Here is a 22,613-nt window from a genome sequence, read left to right on the forward strand (position 1 = left end):
AACGTCAGCTTTGGTGCTCCTGAGATGCTGCTTGGCCTGCTGTGTTCATCCAGCTCCACACTTTGTTATCTTAAAGTGCTGGAGAAACTCAGCAGGGCTGGTCTGGTTTGTCCACCACTTTCTGTTTTTATTTCCAATTTCCAGCATCTGCAGTTTTTGTACTTTCATTACAGTATTCTGCATCTGTACCACTTCTTGATAAAACTTGGGAATTTTAGCAGGCCACTAAAGTGAATACAAAGATAATTCTATGGAGGCTACTGGTAAGTTTTGGAAACTCATTGGTCACCTAACTAAGGGACCTTTACTATGAAGCATAAAAATTACACTTTTTAAACTAAGAAATATGCATATCAGTACATTATCAATATAGGTGTGTGTCTTTTCTATTCCATTAGTCAACATCCGTAAAAACCCTTCCAAAATGGATATTTATCACAACATAATAAAATGTGAGGCTGGATGAACACAGCAGGCCAAGCAGCATCTCAGGAGCAAAAAAGCTGACGTTTTGGGCCTAGACCCAAGATGAAGGGTCTAGGCCCGAAACGTCAGCTTTGGTGCTCCTGAGGTGCTGCTTGGCCTGCTGTGTTCATCCAGCCTCACATTTTATTATCTTGGAATTCTCCAGCATCTGCAGTTCCCATTATCTCTGACACTATTTATCACAACATCCTGGTTGGCCTGATTCCACACTCTCCATAAACTTCAGTTTATTACAAAATCTCCATTCACATCCTATTCTATGTAAAGACATGTCTGTCAACAGAAGAAAAATCTTATATACCACCTGTCCGACATCAGGATCTCCCACATTGCTTTATTTCTGAAGTATAGTCATTGTCAGGGAGAAATATGGTAGCAACTTTGGATTACTCGAGTGATCAGATATTTTATAATAAACCTATTCAGAAATATTATTACGCACCTTCGGAGCCAGTGGTACATGAAGTTTGTTGGCCTGGGCCTGAGGTAAGGACACTACCACTGCACCACAGGAGCCCTTTCATGAGTTTTCACAAATAGCAATGAGATGAATAACAGCTGTTACAGAAAGATTAAAAGTTGTAAAATAAATCTCTCTCCCATTCTCACCAGCAGTGTGAGAGATGATGATTTAAATGTTAACACTTTTTTTTAAAACAATGCAGTATAATTTTCACCATTCCCCCTGTCTGTGGACTAGTGACTTTGTAAGGACAGCAGCAGCAATGTTTTAAACTTAAACTGAAAGTTGGGTTTATTTCACACAGGTGGTGTTGGAATGATTGACAAGCTTTGTAACAAAGGCAAGCTCACGAGCACATGAGCAGTGGTCTAAGGTGTATTTGTTTTAAAATGAGGACTATGATAAGGAAGGCAGACGAACCTAGGGCTCAGATTATTATGTACATTTACAATACTTTAAGTAGTACAGATACTTGGTTGAGGGAGGGATAAGACCAGCGTTTAACATTCAGGATTTAGATGTTTTAGGCAAGATGGAGAGGGATGTAAAAGAGGTGGGGGAGTTGCATTACTGCTAAGGGAAAATATCACAGCTGTACTGAGGGAGAACACTTTAGAGGGCTCATCCAGTGAGGCGATTTGGGTAGAGTTCAGGAATAGGAGGACTGCAGTCACTTTGATGGGATTATACTCCAGGCCTCCCATCAGCCAGTGATAGAGGGGCAGATATATGGTCAGATTATGGAAAAATGTAACAAGAGTTGTTTTGGTGGGTGACTAACTTGCCCTATACTGACTGGTTAGTGCCAGGGGCTTGTTAAGTTTGTCCAGGACAGTTTTTTGAAACAATATGTAATTGTTAAACTGGGAAAAGGGGCCATATTAGGCCTGGTTTTGGGGAATAAGCTCAAGCAGGTGATCGAAATTTCAGTGTAGGAGCATTTTGGGAACAGTGACTACAAATCTGTTGAGTTACTTATGAATAAGGATACGAGAGGCCCTTGAGTGAAAGTACTAAACTGGAGAAGGCTATCATAAAATTAAGCAAGAATTGCAGAATGTAGATTTGGGACAACTGCTTGAGGCTAAATCAACATCTGGCATGTTGATTTTAAGGCCAGTTGATTAGAGTTCAGGACTGGTAGGGAAGAACTCAGTAAAAGGAATTAGGAGGGTTGAAAGGAATCATGGAACAGGAATCATGGTAAATAGGATTCAGGAGAATGCTAAGGCATTTTATATATACGCATGAGGCCCAAGAGGTTAGCTAGGGGAAGATCAGGTCCACTCAAGGACAAAGGAAGGAATTTATGTGTGGAGCCTGAGGAAGTAAGTGAGGTCTTTAGTTTGCATCAGTATTCACAAAGGAGGAGGACATGGTGAATGGTGAGTATCGGGTGGGATATGCTGACATTCTAGGGCATGTTAATTTAAAAAAAGGGGGTGATGATGGACATTTTGAAAAGTATTAAGGTAGACAGGTCCTCAGGGCTTGATGGGTCTATCACAGAATGCCGAGGGAGGCGGATGAGGAAGTTGCAGGGGCCTTGTATGAATTCTTTAGTCACAGGAGAGGTTCCAGTGTACTACAGAATAGCCAACATTGTTACTTTGTTTAAGGGCAATAAGGGTTCATCTGGGAAATTACAGGCTGGTGAAATTACATCAGTGGTAGGAAAATTATTGGAAAAAGTTCTTACAGATAGGATTTACTCACATTTGGAAAACTGGATTTATTAGCCATAGGCAGCATGGCCTTACATGGGAAAGGTCATGTCTCACAAACTTGACTCAAGAAACTGAACATGTATGAAGGTGCACAAATCTCCTGGTGCTGAATAGACATATCCAAGAACCCGGCAAGAAACTACAGAAGAAACTGCAGGTGCCCTAGCTGAAATATCTGCATCATCATTAGCGAGGGGTGAAGTCCCTGAAGACTGGAGCATTGTGAATGTCGTGCCCTTATTCAAGAAGGGCTGCAAAGAAAATCCTGGAAATTATAGAACAGATAGCTTAACATTTGTGGTTGGTAATTTACTTCAGAAGATTCTGAGGGATGAACTATACATGCATGTGGAAAGACAGGGTTTGATTAGGCTCCATGCATGGGAGATCATGCCTCACAAATTTGTTAAGAGTCCTTTGATGAAGCGACCAGTAGTCTGTATGGATTTCAGTAAGGCCTTTGAAAAGGTTCCACATGGCAGACTGCTCTGGAAGGTTAGATTGCATGGAATCCAGGGAGAGCTGGCAGACTGTTTACACAATTGACTTGACGGTAGGAAGCAGAGAGTCGTAGTGAAAGGATGCTAATCGGATTGGAGAGCTGTGACTGGTGGTGAGCCTCAGGGTTCAGTGCTGGGCCTATTGCTGTTTGTCATCTATATCAATGATTTGGATAAGAATGTACAAGGCATGATTAGTAAGTTTGCAGATGACTCTAAAGTAGGTGGTTTTGTGGGCAGTAAGGAAGGTTATCAGAAATTGCAGCAGGACCTTGATCAGCAGGGGAAGAAGACTGGGAAATAGCAAATGGAGTCTAATATACCTAAGCATGAGGTGCTGCATTTCGGAAAGTCACATCAAGGTAGGTGCTTCATGGTGAATGGTAGGGCCTTAAGGAGTGTAGTGGAACATAGGACCTTGGAGTTCAGGTGCACGGCTCTCTGAAGAGTCACAGGTAGACAGGGCAGTGAAGAAGGTTTTGACACACTGGCCTTCATCTGTCAGGGAACTGAGTACAGAAGTTGGGAAGTTATGTTGCAGTTGCACAGGACATTGGTGAGGCTGCACTTGGAGTATTGTGTTCATTTTTGTCACCTTGCTTTGGAAGGATGTTATTGAACTAGAAAGAATGCAGAGGAGACTTATAAGAATGTTGGCAGGAATTAAGGGATGAAGTCATAGGGAGATGTTGGACAATCTAGGACATTTTCTTTAGAGCGTAGAAGAGTCAGGGCAGGGATCTTATAAAAATGTAGAAGATCATGAGAAGCATGAATGAGAGGGTGAATGCACTTAGTCTTTTTCCCAAGGTTGGGGAATTAAAGACCAGAGGGCATCAGTTTAAGATAAGAGGGGAAAGAATATATGGAAACCTGAGGGGTAACTTTTTTTTAAACACAGAAGGTGGTACGCAAATGGAATGAGCTGTCAGCTGAAGTGGATGAGGCAGGTACATTAACAACACTTAAAAAGCATGTGGACAAATACATGGGTAGGAAAGGCTTAGAAGGATATGGGTCAAGTGCAGGGAAATGGGGTTAGCATGGATGGACATTTTGGTTGGCATTGGCCAGTTTAGGCCGAAGGGCTTTTCTCCATGCTGTAGGACTGTATGACTATGACATTTTCTGAGGACTCTTGTTAAAATGCAACTTCTGGTGATTATTTGCACACAGCACAAATAAAGGCTGTTGGATTTTTTTTTAAACAGTGTAGAGACTTTTCTCTTGTGGCCGAGAGTTACAAATCTTGTAACTTCAAGAAATTTGTTAGGAGCAACACTGACCCTTTGACTGCCCACTACCTCAAAATTGTATGGTTAAAAGGCAGCTCAGGTTAGTACTGTGGGAATCATGTGGAATGGGTCAGGGAAGGCAACTACTGAGACAAAGGTTTACATTGCAGAGAAATTACTCTCTATGACCATTCTAAGAGGTTAAGCAGACATTCATTAACATATCTTCCTACAGGATTGGGATAATTTACAATTCTACTGTGCAGGGTTCTTATTTTGTGTCTTGGAGACAATAGGCTCTGTAGCAGTTTATAATACAATATGCAGTATTTCAGTACTATACAATTCGAGTACCATACATGAAATGTTAAATACCTGGTTGATGTTTACCGTTGAAAGGTACCTGGAGGTTACTGCCCAGTCACGTGATTGAAGCAGCCACTTTTGGTGGACTGTTTAGAATGTTTTCAAAATAGTCACTAAATATATTTCTTTAATCCAATTGTGATACATCCTTTATTGGCTCTGCTTGAGGACTAATGCTTACTGAAACAGCAATAAGGCTCCTCTGCATCTCTAAATCTACTGCTATATCTGAGCATTATGCTGTTAATAAAGTATAACAGTTATGTGTATATGCCAGATTTTTTGAGAGATGTCAATGTCTTGCAGCTCTGCTTGATAAGGGTTTACTGTGGCATACCCCTTGATTATCCAGAATATTTGATTAACCGGCAGTAGATCACGGTATTTCAGAGGTTTTTTGCCAGTTCATCAAGAGTGCCGGTTAAGACATTTGCTGTATTATCTATGTGACTCTAGAGAGTGGATCAATAACAACGTAACGTTGACGCAGAGCAAAGAAACAGCAGAAAAATGATTTAATTGGTCAAAAAATACAACCAAAACAGAAAGAGAAATCCAGATAACAGATGAAAACACACTGTATCAAGACTGCAAAGGCAAGGAGGTATTTATTCTTGAACCATTAGGTATTTAAAAAGAAAGGGTGAGGGACAAGTTTATATTTTATCTCAAATAGTCAAATGATTGTATTTAGAAAACAGATATATCAGCACAGCTTGATCGATAATCACAGATTAAATGTCATCTATTTTAACCTGTAAATGAACAAATAACAAAAAATCCCAGCAATAATTCTAAAATGCCAATCTTCAGGAAGGGCAATTTATCATTCTTGAAAATTTTTATTTCAAAGTAACCAAATTATTTCACAGAAGATTATCACAACACTAAAAATAAAACCCACATTTCAGTGATATACACACATATGCACACCAACTGCTGCGTAAGTTCTGACACATATGTTAAACACAGGGCAAGCAAATCAATAAAGTGATTTACAATGAAATGATGGGGTCTTTAAATAATAGGAGAGACATATTTCACCTTAAAAGATTTTTAAAAATGGCCAAGAGATTTAATACTCTGTGATACTTAAAATATTTTACAGCTGGTAGAAAGCTGAATAATAGGGCCGACTGCAACTATTATTTCTGCAATAACTGCATTTGTTGATTTGATCAAATGGTTGCCTAAAAAAAAGCCTAAAAAAATTCATTATAATTTTCTCTTATTTTGCTGTTTTCACCCGCAAAAAAAAACTAGTTTCTGAGGTACAGATGCCAAGTAAAACTAAGTTGAAAACAGATTAACATGTGGTGGAATCTCCTCAACCACTGAATATGGGCACCTGTGAGAAAGTTGGGAGAATTTTGAGAGTCTAGGAGTGAAGAGCTTCCTGCTGTTGAGAGCTAAAAGTTTTCTTCCCCACCAAATATTCACTCTGTTGAGTGGCAAGAGGCCTATTTGCATGTATTTGTATGCATAGTCATGCATTATCTTTATTATATCATCAGGCAGCATAGTGGCTCAGTAGTTAGCACTGCTGCCCCAGAGCACCAGGGACCAGGTTCAATTTCAGCCTTAGATGATGGTGTGGAGTTTGCACATTATTTCCATGTCTGCATAGGATTTTGCCTGGTGCTCCGGTTACCTCTTACAGTCCAAATATGTGCAGGTTAGGTGGATCGGTCATGTTAAATTGCCTCAGTGTCCAGGGATTAGCAGGCTTTGTGGATTGGCCATGGTAAATGTGAATGGCCTGTTTTCCACACTGTAGAGATTCTATGACCTTGTCTCATTTACACACAGTTTCTCATCTTCTTGCTGTACAGAAATTAGTCAGTTCCAGATGTGAATGTCCGACTGGGAACCTGGTGATTCTAGCTTGTCACTTGCTCCTCCAATCCTTTCAGTCATCAACATCTCAGGGACCGCTCCATTGGCACTGACCACATAGACTCCTAACACCATGACTGCCTCTTCCCCTCCCTCACACAATTACCATTTACCTACTGTCTAACACATCTGGGCCAAATAAAATAAACTATCCAGGGCAGCTGTACATTGCCAGTGCATGAAAGGGAGCACGGTTGGGCTTTAACGATGGCATCAGCACCAGGAATCCCCTGAATAAGTGCCAGTGGTCAGTATTGAGTGGGGCACTATAGGGTTATGGTGCATAGTTAATGAAGTGAGTTTGGGATTATAATGCAAGACATTGTGGACAGTAATTTTCCATAAAACTCACCAAAACTGATACCTAACCAATTGCAGCCCAGAGACCAAACGTACAGATCACAATAGCCAGAAATACTCCATCTTAGTTTCTCAGGAAATTATTGTACCTTGTTGTGGAGCTGAAATTACCCACAGAACTGTACTACTCAAAATAATTGCAAAAAGCAAGTCATTTCCAAAGTACTGGAATCATCTGCAAGTTCTCAGATTTCATTCATTATGTGATTTGAATACTGGCAAAAGAAGAATAAATTGGCAACATTTTGCTTGTACTTTTTGGACAGGAATAAAGGTAGGATATCCAGACAATTTGGAAGAACATTAGCTTGATAAAATAAACAATCAATACCAGATTGTATTGGATTATAAGTAACACCGCTCTCTCCTACCTCTCTCCTTCGCGAAGCCCAGCAAGTTTGTTTGATTTTCCACACAACAGCAGCCACCAAGAGTAATGACAGGAAACAGCTATAAGAAAATAATAAAATGCATCCATATATGATTATGTTTTCAATGCATTAACTTCAAAATTTACATGGTAGTGATCCAGCATTTGCCATTTAGCTTTTTAAAGTTTGCTGTAACACAAATGTATCTCTGCCCTTACACAAAATCTCTTATGTAGACAGACATTTTTCTCAACATTAGGCATCATACTTGCATCATCTAATTGATTCAAATTCAGTATTAAGAAGACAAAGAAGAATTATAACTTGAGTGTCTAATTGACTGGAGCTTTCTGTGATTGAGTGTAAGACTGAGCATTCACAGTCACAACAAAAACAAAGTTGTTGGAAAAGCCCAGCAGGTCTGGTCTTTCCATCTGTGAAGGAAGAAACAGAGTTAATGTTTCAGGTCCGGTGAACCTTCCTCAGAACTGCCGGTGGCTGGGAAAATGTCAGTTTATATGCAAAAGGGGAAGGGGGATGGGGTAGGGAGTAAACGGTAGGATAGAGCCTAAAGAGAGAGAGGAGCAATTGGACAGACAAAGAGTTGGCAACAATGGCTGGGAGGGTGAACAGTTGTTAAGAGGGATTATTAGTGACTATTAACAGGTAGTGAGTAATGGCAGGCTATGTGGTAACAAGGCCTGGTATGTGGGGTAGGGGGCTGGGATATGGGAGAGTTTAGGGCCTAAAATTATTAAACTTGATACTGAGACCGAAGGGCTGCAAGGTCCCCAAGCAGAAATTGAGGTTGTGTTCTTCTAGCTTGCATTGAGCTTTCTTAGAACACTGCAGCAAGCCAGAGACAGAGATATTGGTCAGGAAACAGGGTAATGCGTTGAAGTGTCAGACAACAGGTAGTTCAGGGTCTGTTTTGTGAGCAGAACGTAGATATTCTGTGAAGTGGTCACCTAGTCTACTCTTCTTCTCCCCAGTTTAGAGGCGACCACATTGTGAGCAGCGAATGCAATAGACTAGATTCTGAGAAGTGCAGATGAAGTGTTTCACCTGGTAGGCATGTTTGGGCCTTTGGATGCTGGAAGGGAGGAGGTAAATGGGCATGTGATGGAGCTTCACCAGTTACAGGGGAAGGTGTCATAGGGCTGTGGGGGGTGGGGTGTGGGGCACGCGCTTGGGGTGAAGTAAGTGTGGACCAGAGTGTCCCAGAGGGAACAGTCCCTGAGGAAGATGGTCAAGGGAGGAAAGGGGACTGTGTGCCTGGTGGTAGAATCGGCACCTGATGATCTTCTGACAATGGATGCTGGTGGGATGGTAGGTAAGGATAAGGGGAACCTTATCACTGTTGCAGGAGGGAGGAGAAGGGGTGAGGGCAGAAGCGCAGGAGATGGGTCGGACCTGGTTAAGGGCCCTGTCAACAATGGAGCAGGGGAATCCTCGGTTGAGGAAGAAGGTGGACATTTGACGTTCCCTCGTTGAAGTTCGTCGTATACGTTCAGATGAGGCCGAGACAGAGGAACTGAGAGAATGGGATGGAGTCTTTACGAGAAGCAGGGTGTGAGGATGTATAGTCCAGGTATCAGTGGGAGTCAGTGGGTTTGTAGTGGATGTTAGTGGCCAGTTTATCCCCAGGTAAAACTTTTACCTTGTCTATCTCTGACTTCCCCCTTCCCTTCCTCGACATTTCTGTTTCTATTTCTGGGGATAACCAAGGATTCCCCAGCTCCGTGGTTGGCAGGGCTCTTAACTGGGTCTGGCCCATTTCCCGCACTTCCGCCCTTAACAGATACTGCCAGACCTGCGAAGCTTTGCCAGCAACTTTGTTTTTGTTCCTGATTTACAGCATCCACAGTTATTTCCGTTTTTTATTGAATTTGTGGGGGTTTTCCATATAAAACTTAAGAAGCTGAGCACAAAAGTCCAATTTTTTAATGCGGTTACCTTGATGTTAAGTGTGTACTGTATACTCAACTAATCTCACAAATCAAGTAAGGCAACAATAGAGCTGAACCAGTGAGAAACCTGGTGAATGGAGGAGGAGATCGGTGGGAAGAATTTACAGTGGAATTTTATAACTTAATGGCTTCTGATATTTATATCAACTATATTTTTATCCATAATTTTATAATCAGAAATCAACAACAATAATATCTTTTATGTACATAGTATATTCAATGTAATGAAACATGCTTTCAAAGAGCATTATACAAGTTAGTACAACAATAAAACTTCAAGCAGCTTTCGTTAAAGTCTGCCGGGGCATGTGCCATTGCTCACATTTGCAGAAGCGTTCATGAATCAAACCATTTTGGAGTAAACATTGGTAATGTAGGACTAGACTTTTGCCCACTTACTACAAATCAGTAAAAAAAATCTCAATATGTGATACTGCTGTTGAGGAACATGGTAGCAAGAGCAGCATTTACAGCCGCAGACTAATTGCCCTTGTGTAATGTTGGTGAGTGACATTCTTGAAACATTGCCGTTCTATCCATTTTGTGCCCTCGTCTTGAAAAGATATACCCTAAATAGCTTGACACCAAGTAAAGAATGGCCAACCCTATCAGATGCATAGTTTTATTATACACACTCTTATTTAGGCTTAATGTCTTTTGTTTATTCATTCACGTGAGGCCATGTTTTCCACCCCTAGTATGACCTAACAGCGTCCATTTAGTAGGGGTAGAGTTACATATTTTTGACTCAGAAACTGGGCAATATAGTCCCAAGTCAGACACAGTGAGAGGCTTGGAGGTGTATGTTTCCATGCGTCTGCTGCCCTATCCTTCAATGTGGTAGAAATCCTGGATTTGGAAGATGCTATTGAAGGATGCTTGGTAAGTTGTTGCAGTGCACCTTACATGTAGTACATAGTACTGCCATTATGCACTGGCAGCAGAGCAAGTCAACACTCAAGTGATTAAGGCACTGATAATGCAAACAGGCTGCTTTGTCTTGGATGGTGCTATATAAATCCAGGCAGTGGAGAAGATTCCATTACACATTGACTTGCGCAGGGCAAATTCTAGGGGGATCAGGAAGTCAGTTACTTGCCACGGAATTCCCATCCTCTGAAGTTAGTCCAATTAATGTCCAGTTCTAGTGGGGGAGATTCAGTGATGGCAAAGCCACTGAATATTAAGAATTTGGCTGAAAATAGTCATTGTCTCCCTTAAGTGTGGTCAACTGAAACCTGCCATTTATCAGCCCATACGTGACAATGAACAAGAAGCTTTTGCACATGGTCACAGACTGCTTCACTGTTTGAAGAACTGAGAATGGCATGGAGCATTGTACAATTATCAATGAATACCCACGACATTCTGACCTAGCTATGGAGGGGAAGGCAGTTGAAGAGGGTTCAGACAAGCACATTATGCCTGTGGAATTTCTACAATGATGGTTGGGACTGAGATGATAGTCCTCAAAAAATGACAATCATTTGTATTTTGCTAGGTATGCTGTCCACCAATTAGAGTTTTTCTTGTTTTACATTGACTTCAACTTTTCCGGGACTGTTTGATTACATACAGGTGCCGAAAGGGATCAAATCTATTTATTTACCTGTTTGCAATTGTGTAAGGAAGTAACATTTATTTACTTCCCAGAATCAATAAATAAACACTGCTTCACTGTCCATGGGGAAATCCATTTCAAATATCTTTGCAAAAACTGAATTTCTGAGATTTCTTCAGAGATTGTGGAACTGGAAAAGCTCAGACTTCACAATAACATGAATAAGCACAGCTAATCTCATTGAAACTTTGTTGATCATGCACTTGGAATCTATTATTTCCCTTCTCCTCCTCAGTTATGCACAGTATGTTGAAGTTTAGGCAGTGGCAATGCGGGATTTTACATTCTATTGTAAGTAATATTAAGAGCTATAATCACAAATTAAAGGGAAGCAGCCATTTAGGTATGCTGATTCTGTTTAAACTGGTCCTGTGAATTTCACGGTATCCCTCCCCATCAACACAATCATATTTGAAATATTCAGTATGCATAGCCAACCTGACTATCTAAACTGGAATAAATAGGGAGAAAGGGGGAGGCGGACCGAAGATGGAGAGTAAAGAAGATAGGTGGAGAGAGTATAGGTGGGGAGGTAGGGAGGGGATAGGTCAGTCCAGGGAAGACGGACAGGTCAAGGAGGTGGGATGAGGTTAGTAGGTAGACGGGGGTGCGGCTTGGGGTGGGAGGAAGGGATGGGTGAGAGGAAGAACCAGTTAGGGAGGCAGAGACAGGTTGGACTGGTTTTGGGATGCAGTGAGTGGGGGGGAAGAGCTGGGCTGGTTGTGTGGTGCAGTGGGGGGAGGGGACGAACTGGGCTGGTTTAGGGATGCAGTAGGGGAAGGGGAGATTTTGAAACTGGTGAAGTCCACATTGATACCATTAGGCTGCAGGGTTCCCAGGCGGAATATGAGTTGCTGTTCCTGCAACCTTCAGGTGGCATCATTGTGGCAGTGCAGGAGGCCCATGATGGACATGTCATCTAGAGAATGGGAGGGGGAGTGGAAATGGTTTGCGACTGGGAGGTGCAGTTGTTTGTTGCGAACTGAGCGGAGGTGTTCTGCAAAGTGGTCCCCAAGCCTCCGCTTGGTTTCCCCAATGTAGAGGAAGCCGCACCGGGTACAGTCATCAATGTACTGGAGGAAGAGGTGGGGTTTGGGGCCTGTGTAGGTACGGAAGAGGGACTGTTCCACGTAGCCTACAAAGAGGCAGGCATAGCTGGGGCCCATGGCCACCCCCTTAGTCTGTAGGAAGTGGGAGGAGTCCAATTGGAAGTCCAGGACTTCCAATTCCCTGGCCCCCAACACCTCATATTCACCCCATGGACGTCCAGTCCCTGTACACCTGCATTCCGCATGGAGATGGCCTCAAGGCCCTCCGCTTCTTCCTGTCCCGCAGGCCCGACCAGTCCGCCTCCACCAACGCTCTCATCCGCCTAGCTGAACTCGTCCTCACACTCAACAACTTCTCTTTTGACTCCTCCCACTTCCTACAGACTAAAGGGGTGGCCATGGGCACCCGCATGGGCCCCAGCTATGCCTGCCTCTTTGTAGGCTACGTGGAACAGTCCCTCTTCCGCACCTACACAGGCCCCAAACCCCACCTCTTCCTCCGGTACATTGATGACTGTATCGGCGCCGCCTCTTGCTCCCCAGAGGAGCTCGAACAGTTCATCCACTTCACCAACACCTTCCACCCCAACCTTCAGTTCACCTGGGCCATCTCCAGCACATCCCTCACCTTCCTGGACCTCTCAGTCTCCATCTCAGGCAACCAGCTTGTAACTGATGTCCATTTCAAGCCCACCGACTCCCACAGCTACCTAGAATACACCTCCTCCCACCCACCCTCCTGCAAAAATTCCATCCCCTATTCCCAATTCCTCCGCCTCCGCCGCATCTGCTCGCACGATAAGACATTCCACTCCCGCACATCCCAGATGTCCAAGTTCTTTAAGGACCGCAACTTCCCCCCCCAGTGATCGAGAACGCCCTTGACCGGTCTCCCGTATTTCCCGTAACACATCCCTCACACCCCGCCCCCGCCACAACCGCCCAAAGAGGATCCCCCTCGTTCTCACACACCACCCTACCAACCTCCGGATACAACGCATCATTCTCCGACACTTCCGCCATTTACAATCCGACCCCACCACCCAAGACATTTTTCTATCCCCACCCCTGTCTGCTTTCCGGAGAGACCACTCTCTCTGTGACTCCCTTGTTCGCTCCACACTGCCCTCCAACCCCACCACACCCGGCACCTTCCCCTGCAACCGCAGGAAATGCTACACTTGCCCCCACACCTCCTCCCTCACCCCTATCCCAAGCCCCAAGATGACATTCCACATTAAGCAGAGGTTCACCTGCACATCTGCCAATGTGATATACTGCATCCACTGTACCCGGTGCGGCTTCCTCTACATTGGGGAAACCAAGCGGAGGCTTGGGGACCGCTTTGCAGAACACCTCTGCTCAGTTCGCAACAAACAACTGCACCTCCCAGTTGCAAACCATTTCCACTCCCCTCCCATTCTCTAGATGACATGTCCATCATGGGCCTCCTGCACTGCCACAATGATGCCACCCGAAGGTTGCAGGAACAGCAACTCATATTCCGCCTGGGAACACTGCAGACTAATGGTATCAATGTGGACTTCACCAGTTTCAAAATCTCCCCTTCCCCTACTGCATCCCTAAACCAGCCCAGTTCGTCCCCTCCCCCCACTGCACCACACAACCAGCCCAGCTCTTCCCCCCCCCACCCACTGCATCCCAAAACCAGTCCAACCTGTCTCTGCCTCCCTAACCAGTTCTTCCTCTCACCCATCCCTTCCTCCCACCCCAAGCCGCACCCCCATCTACCTACTAACCTCATCCCACCTCCTTGACCTGTCCGTCTTCCCTGGACTGACCTATCCCCTCCCTACCTCCCCACCTATACTCTCTCCACCTATCTTCTTTACTCTCCATCTTCGGTCCGCCTCCCCCTCTCTCCCTATTTATTCCAGTTCCCTCTCTCCATCCCCCTCTCTGATGAAGGATCTAGGCCCGAAACGTCAGCTTTTGTGCTCCTGAGATGCTGCTTGGCCTGCTGTGTTCATCCAGCCTCACATTTTATTATCTTGGAATTCTCCAGCATCTGCAGTTCCCATTATCTCTGACTATCTAAACCTTCATTTTCTGGCTCCCTTCCCAATACCAAGTACATGGAGTAAATGTGCCTGATCTCACAGTCGACTGTCTCCCCCACTCCCCAACGCCATCCCTCCCCTTCCCCCATCCTAAATCGAAGTCAGGGTATTGGCAATTCCTAATCCTGTATTATCACTTTTCCTTCCATGCTCTATTGTCTTTCCCACTTGTATAACGAGATGAAGATCAATATTCAACTTATTTTCTGTTCAAAACTTTTTAACATGTTTGCATTTTAAATGAAATATGAACAAAAAAATACAAAGTATTCAAAAACTGCATACTTCAAACAAAATGTTACTGTCCCTTTCCATGTTTTGATGCACATAAAAAGTCTTGCATCTAGTATGCATCCACTGAACACCAAATATCACACTTCATTACAGATACAAAACATTTAGTATAAAAGGAAATTTGATTATCAACCTGAAATCTAAAACTAACATATAGATATACCTAGCCTCTGATAGATCTCACTGAGCTCAGTGGCTAAAATTACTTGGATTTATTTATTAAGTGTGGTCACCTTAAAGGCAAAACATTTGGACATCTCAACAGTGAACTCGACTGGCTTGCCCCATAGCCATATAATGGCCACTATGTCTTTAACCGACTAGAGTGGAACCTTCCATTCCCATGTGAGAAGCAGCATGTATAAAGTTAAATCTCAGGCCAGCAGGCCTAAGGAGAGGATTGAGCAGCCCAAACTGATGAGGTTGTGGAAGGTGGAAGGGGAACATCAATGGGTGCAGTGTTACAGAACAGAAGGCAACACCCCCAGCCCAGCCACAATGCTTGCCAGCTTATTTACATCGCTACCTCAGAACCTTGGCACAAAGGTTTTCCTCTCCAAGCAAAATCACAGCAGAGATGGAAAGACCATCTTGTAGCCACAGTTTTCCCTCTTACTGGACCCCAAAAGATGGCCCACAGGTAACTGGGCTGCTCGACCTTTGATTCTAATGCAGAATCCATGCTTCTCCCTCTCAATTTGTCACTCTGCATCCAGACTTCAAGCCCATACTCCACATTCCATTCTGTCAGCAACACCACATTCATGGGCGTATAATTTCCAAAACATTACTTTCGAAGTGAATTGTTTGTAAAACTCAATTTTAAATAGTTGTATGTCTAAAAATGGCTTTGCAATTACTTCTGCCACCTCCACTGACATTAGGAAGCTTGCATCAATCCCTCTACTTCACTTGAAAAACTGCTGACAGTAATGCTGCGTCAGTGCTTTCAAGTTGAGCAGTTCAGATGTGAAATGCATCAAGCAAAAGCATTTTGCTTGTTCAAATCTGAGATATAAACTCTCTCTATGATAAATCTTATCAAGTAAGTGAGCTGAGAAATGATCCCACTCATTACTCGTTTGGACTGATCGATACACCAAATCAACAATAAAGGGAACTCAAGAGTGACCATGGTGCTTTGACAGTTGTCACTGTTGGTTCTAGCTGAATAAATGCAAACTTTCAAACTTGGTGTGTTGCATCATGGGATCCATTTTAACTATGAAAGAATCAATAAATTACAAATGGGGAAGCTGAGTGAATTCTGGCAGTTTTTTTGCAAAAGTACCAAAGTTTCTTACAATGTGCAGTGTTGTATTCTGGCAGATGTTATGAAATAGTAAAACAGTTAAATAGTAAAAAGAAAACACCAGATAGAGTCGTAGAGATGTACAACATGGAAACAGACCCTTTGGTCCAATCATCCATGCCGATATCCTAAATAAATCTAGTCTCATTTGCTTGCATTCCTATTCATATGCCCATCCTGATGTCTCTTAAATGTTGTAATTGTACTAGCCTCAAACACCACCTCTGACAGCTCATTCCATACACAAACCACATTCTGCGTTAAAAAGTTGCTCTTTAAGTCTCCTTTAAATTCTACCCTTCTCATCTTAAATCTCTATACTCAAGTTTTGGACGCCCCTAACTTGGCAAAAAGACCTTGAGTATTCATTCCAACCATGCCGCTCATGACTGCAAAAACAACAAAAAGCTCACTCCTCAGCCTCTAATGCTTCAGGGAAAATAGCTCCAGCCTATTCAGCCTTTCCCTACAGCTCAAATCCTCCAGCCCTGGCAACATCCTTGTAAATCTTTTCTGAACCTTTTCAAGTTTCACAACATCCTTCCTGTAGCAGGGAAACGAAAAATGCACGTAGTATTCCAATAGTAGCCTAACTAATGTCCTGTACAGCCGCAACATGACCTCCCAACTTCTGCACTCAATGCACTGGCCAATAAAGACATGCATACCAAACATCATCTTCACTATCCTGTGTATCTGTGACTCCACCTCTAAACAACTAAATGACAATTCCAATGATTAATCATTGATCTTTGAATCATATACAAAGCATTAATGTTTCTATTACAGTACAAATGTCAAGTTATAATGTTTTAGGACTGCTTTTAATTTAGGACAAAGTGGAATATAGGAGCATTAGACTATTCAGCCCCTCAGGTTTGTCTGTCATTTTAGTTCATGTTTGATCATGTACATCAATGCCATTTTCCTGCTTTATTCCTCCATCCCTTGATTCTTTTTTGATCTAGAACTTTTGAACATGACAACTCAGTTTGCATTGCACTTTACTATAAAAGATTTCAAAGATTCACTCTCTTCAATGAAGAAATTCATCCTTGCCTCAATCCTAAAAAGTGTGCCCCTTACATTGAGTCTGTGTCCCCTGGAATGGTATCGCCTCATCCTCTCCTCTATTTAGGTCTTCAAGAATGTTGCAAGCTTCAAGAAGATCACCTCACATTCTTGAGAGGATACAAACCCAGGAACAGAAGTCTGATCAGAGTTATATAGCATGTTCTGAAATCTGCTGTGGTTGTCCAAGATTACAGGGGACACCAAGTTATTTTACTCGTTAGATGCTGTAAAGTGTCGAAGCCACTAAACAATAGACAAAATTTTTGTAGTGATATTGAATGAAACGATAGGTGGGGGGATTTCACAAGCACATGGATTGATTTCACAAACACACCGACAGCTTAATGGTTAGCTGCATCACAGCGCCAGGGGCGCAGGTTTAATTCCACCCTTAGGCAACCATCTGAGTGGAATTTGCACGTTCTCCCCATGTCTACATGGGTTTTCCGGACAAGGGTTTCCTCTGGGAGCTCTGGTTTCCTCCCACAGTCCAAAGATGTGTGGGCTAGGTGGATTGGTCATGCTAAATTGCCCATCATGTTCAAGGATATGTTGGTGGGTAACAAAGGGATGGGTCCAGGTAGGATGTTCCGAGGGTCGGTGTCGACTTGCTGGGCCGAAGGACCTGTTTCCACACTATAGGGATTCTATATTTTTTTAAAAATTTGGTAAACAATGAAGAGATTGTGTTCATGTGTGTTGAAATATAATTGGAAGGTTCAACCTGCTCTGTTAGATGGAAGAATATTCATTTCAAATCTAAAAGAAAAGGTCAGTTTAGGGATGAGAAGTTATCTAGGTGGCGCAGCAAAGGAGAAACAAGAGAGCCAAGCACTTGGAAGCGAACAGCACTTTGGGCAACTGAAGAAGAGTGTGAGCGAAGTACTGCAGATCTGTAATACTGTACTGAAAACAAAAGATGTTGGCGATCACAACGGGTCAGGCAGCATCCATGGAGAGAGAGCAAGTTAACAGTTCGAGTTTAGATGACTCTTCATCAGATTGAAGCTTGGAGGGAGAAGCATTTACGCAATGCTGGGGAGGGGGGTGGTGGCAGGGGGGAGATGCTTAGAGTACAGGAGAAGGAAAGATGTTGATAGTTCAAAATAAGTAATTGGAATGTGAGAATGGCAGAACAACGCTGTGTCTAACTGCCAGACTGGAAAGAACACTTAGTCCCAATGGAGTAAGGGGAAGGCAGAGAGGACATGGTAACAAAGAATGCAACAAGTAAAGCTAAAAGGAGGAGTAGGAATGGGTTCACAGTCTGAAGGCACTGAACTCAATATTGAGCCCAGAAGGTTGTAAAGTGCCTGACGGTCAGATATTGCTCCCTCAGTTTTCACTTCGATTTGCTGGAGCATTGCAGCATGCAATGACAAGTGGACATATAAGCAGGACGCTGTATTAAAATGACCAGTTACAGGAAGGTTGGAGTCATGTCTGTGTTCTGAAAGGCTGTCACCCAAACTGTGTCTGATTTCTCCAATGTAGAGCAGGCCACATTGGGTGCAGCGAATGCAATACACAAGATTGGAAGAGGTGCAGGTGAAATGCTGCTTCACCTGGTAAAACTATTTAGCCCCTTGGATGGTGAGAAGGGGTTGGTGAAGGGGCAGGTATTGCACCTTCTGAAGTTACATTGGAAGGGGGGGTATTGTTTTGGCAGTCAGGGAATGAACTTAGGGTGTCTTCAGGGAATGTGCCCTGCAAAATGTTCATGGGGGAGTGAGGGGAAGATGTGTTTGGTGGTGGCATGCTGCTGGAGTTATCTGAAATGGCGAAGAATGCTCCTTTGAATGTGGAGGATGATGGGATGAAAAATTAGAACAAGGGAGATCTGATCACGCTGTTGAGAATGATGGGAAGGGGCAAGGGCGGAAGCACAGGAGTCAGGTCAGATGCAATTGAGGGTCCTGTCAACTGCAGTGGGAAAGCACGGTAATAGAAGGAGGAAGCAATATCAGCAGCCCTGTTTTTGAAAATGGCATCACTTGAACAGATACAACACTGGTGAAGGGACTGGGAGAATGGGATGGAATTCTCGCAGGACGTGGGGTGTGAACAGCTGAAGTGAAAGTAGCTGTGGGAGTCAGTGGTTTTGTAGTGAATGGCAATGGACAGTTTATTCCCCAAAATGGAGATGGAGAGATCAAGGAAAGGAAGGGAAGTGTCGGAAATGGACAAGATGAAAGTTAAGGAGAGGTGGAAGTTGGAAATGAACAAATTTTTCAAAATCAAGGCACAAGCTTGAACCAGCACTGATGTACCGAAAAAAATGAGTTGTTGGGTGGCAGATGACAGAGAAGGACTGGAACAAGGATTGTTCTACATACCCCTTACAGAGGCAGGCATAATTGGACCATGCAGGTGCCCATTGCTACTTCTTTGACTTAGAACCTAGAACACAGAACATTACAGCACAGTATAGGCCCTTCAGCCCTCGATGTTGCGCCGACCCGTGAAACCAAACTGAAGCCCATCTAACCTACACTATTCCATTATCATCCATATGTTTATCCAATGACCATTTAAATGCCCTTAAACTTGGCGAGTCTATTACTGTTGCAGGCAGGGCATTCCATGCCCTTACTACTCTCTGAGTAAAGAACCTACCTCTGACTTCTGTCCTATATCTATCACCCCTCAATTTAAAGCTATGTCCCCTCATGCGAGCCATCACCATCAGAGGAAAAAGGCTCTCACTGACCACCCTAACTAATCCTCTGATCATCTGTATTGTCGCCTCTTAATCGTCATCTCTCTCACGAAAACAGCCTCAAGTCCCTCAGCCTTTCCTCAAAAGGCCTTCCCTCCATACCAGGCAACATTCTGGTAAATCTCCTCCGCACCCTTTCCAATGCTTCCACACCCTTCCTGTAATGTAGCAACCAGAACAGTACGCAATACTCCAGAGTTTTGTACAGCTGCAACATGACCTCATGGCTCCAAAACTCAATGCCTCTACTAATAAAACCTAACACACCATACGCCTTCTTAACAACCCTATCAACCTGGGTGGCAACTTTTGGGGATCTGTGTACATGGACACTGAGATATCTCTGTTCATCCACACTACCAAGAATCTTACCATTTGCCCAGTACTCTGTATTCCTGTTACTCCTTCCAAAGTGAATCACCTCACACTTTTCCACATTTATCTCAGTTTGCCATCTCTCAGCCCAGCTCTGCAGCTTATCTATGTCCCTCTGTAAACTGCAACATCATTCCGCACTATCCACAACTCCACTGACTTTAGTGTCATCCGCAAATTTACTAACCCATTCTTCTACGCCCTCATCCAGGTCATTTGTAAAAATGACAAACAGCAGTAGCCCCAAAACAGATGCTTGCAGTACACCACTAGTAACTGAACTCCAGAATGAACATTTCCCATCAACCACCACTCTCTGCCTTCTTACAGCTAGCCAATTTCTGATCCAAGTCGCTAAATCACCCTCAATCCCATGCCTCCGTATTTTCTGCAACAGCCTACCACGGGGAGCCTTATCAAACACTTTACTGAAATTCATATACAACACATCAACTGCTTTACCCTCATCCACCTGTTTGGTCACCTTCTCAAAGAACTCAATAAGGTGTGAGAGACACAACCTACCCTTCACAAAACCGTGTTGACTATCCCCAATCAAATTATTTGTTTCTAGAGGATTATAAATCCCATCTCTTATAATCCTCTCCAACACTTTATCCACAACCGAAGTAATGTTCACTGATCTATAACTACTAGAGTTGTCTCTATCCCCCTTCTTGAACAAGGAGACAACAGCTGCTATCCTCCAGTCTTCTGGCACTATTCCTGTAGATAAGGAAGGCATAAAGATCTAATCTAAAGGCTCTGCAATCTCCTCCCTAGCTTCCCAGAGAATCCTAGGGTAAATCCCATCCGGTTCTGGGAACTTACCTATTTTCACACTTTCTAGAATTGCTAATACCTTCTCCTTATGAACCTCAAGCCTGTCTCGGCTACCCTGTATCTCAGTATTCTCCTTGACAACATGGTCTTTTCTCCTGTGTGAATACCGATGAAAAATATTCACTCAGTGCCTCTCTTATCTCTTCGGACTCCACACACAACTTCCCACTACTGCTCTTGACTGGCTCTAACCCTACTCTACTCGTTCTTTTGTTCCTGACATACCTACAGAACGCTTTAAGGTTTTCTTTGTTCCTACCTGCCAAAGACTTCTCATGTCCCCTCCTGGCTCTTCTCAGCTCTCACTTTAAGTCTTTCCTGGCTAACTTGTAACTCTCAAGCACCCTAACTGAGCCTTCATGCCTCATCTTTACATAAAGGTCCTTCTTCATCTTGACAAGAGATTCAACTTCTTCAGTAAACCACGGTTCCCTCACTCGACCACTTCCTCCCTGCCTGACTGGTACATACTTATCAAGGACATGCAGAAGCTGTTCCTTGAAGAAGCTCCACATTTCAATTGTGCCCAGCCCCTGCAAATTCCTTCCCCATCCAATGCGTCCTAAATCTTGCCTAATCACCTCATAACTGCCTTTTCCCCAGCTATAACTCTTGGCTTGCAGTATATACCTATCCTTTTCCATCACTAAAGTAAATGTAATTGAATTGCGGTCATTATCACCAAAGCGCTCACCTACCTCCAAATCTAACACCTGGCCTGGTTCATTGCCCAGTACCAAATCCAATGTGGCCTCGCCTCTTGTTGGCCTATCTACATATTGTGTCAGGAAACCCTCCTGCACACATTGGACAAAAACTGACCCATCTAAAGTACTCAAACTATAGCGTTTCCAGTCAATATTCGGAAAGTTATAGTCCTCCATAACAACTACCCTGTTACTTTCGCTCCTATCCAGAATCATCTTTGCTATCCTTTCCTCTACATCTCTGGAACTTCTCAGAGGCCTATAGGAAACTCCCAAAAGGGTGATCTCTCCTTTCCTGTTTCTAACCTCAGCACATACTACCCACGTAGACATGTCTTCATCAAACATTCTTTCTGTCACCGTAATACCGTCCTTGACTAACAATGCTGCACCTCCCCCTCTTTTACCACCTTCCCTGATCTTACTGAAACATCTAAACCCTGGAACCTGCAACAACCATTCCTGTCCCTGTTCTATCCATGTCTCCAAAATGGCCAGAACATCGAAGTCCCAGGTACCAATCCATGCTGCAAGTTCACCCACCTTATTGCAGATGCTCCTGGCGTTGAAATAGACACACTTCAAACCACCTTCCCGCCTGCCAGTACAATCCTGCAATCTTGAAACGTTAATCATGATCTCACTACTCTCAACCTCCTGTACACCAGAGCTACAATTTAGGTTCCCATCCCCTGCTGAATTAGTTTAAACCCTCCCAAAGAGCATTAGTAAATATCCCCCCCCCCCCAGGATAATGGTACCCCTCTGGTTCAGGTGTAGACCATCCTGTTTATGGAAGTCCAATGTACCCCAGAATGAACCCTAATTATCCCCAATTGGCAGAAGTGAGAGAACAAGGTCAGCAAAGCAGAGGAGATTGGTGATAGATGGGTACTGTTCAGGCCTCCTTTCAAGGAAGAAGCTGAGGGCTTTTAGGCCATCCTGGTGGGGAATGGAGGTATAGTGGGATTGGACATCCATGTTGAACAGGAGACAGTTAGGGCCAGGAAACTGGAAATTGTCAATATGGTGGAGGGCATCAGAGGAATCTGATGTAGGTGGGCAGGGTCTGGACAAGTACAGAGAAGATGGAGTCAAGATAGGATCGAGTTTGGCGGGCAGGAACAGGCTGATACGATGGACCTACCGGGGCAGTCTAGTTTC

General features: G+C 43.6%; 1 protein-coding gene across 4 annotated transcripts in view; it reads right to left on the minus strand.

The window, feature by feature from the left end:
• atrnl1b (attractin-like 1b) overlaps nt 1–22,613 on the minus strand; it is a 959,007-nt gene that overhangs the window by 340,327 nt on the left and 596,067 nt on the right. For all 4 annotated transcript variants that reach the window (XR_009446966.1, XM_059653033.1, XM_059653032.1 and 1 more), the window contains exon 26: nt 7,405–7,483. Coding sequence is in view for 3 of the 4 variants with exons in the window: in XM_059653033.1 (XP_059509016.1) it covers nt 7,405–7,483 (79 nt within the window). In the remaining variant the exon portion in view is untranslated. The remainder of the gene's footprint in view (nt 1–7,404; nt 7,484–22,613) is intronic.

This window comes from Stegostoma tigrinum, chromosome 20 (genome assembly GCF_030684315.1).
Source record: "Stegostoma tigrinum isolate sSteTig4 chromosome 20, sSteTig4.hap1, whole genome shotgun sequence".
NCBI lineage: Eukaryota > Metazoa > Chordata > Chondrichthyes > Orectolobiformes > Stegostomatidae > Stegostoma > Stegostoma tigrinum.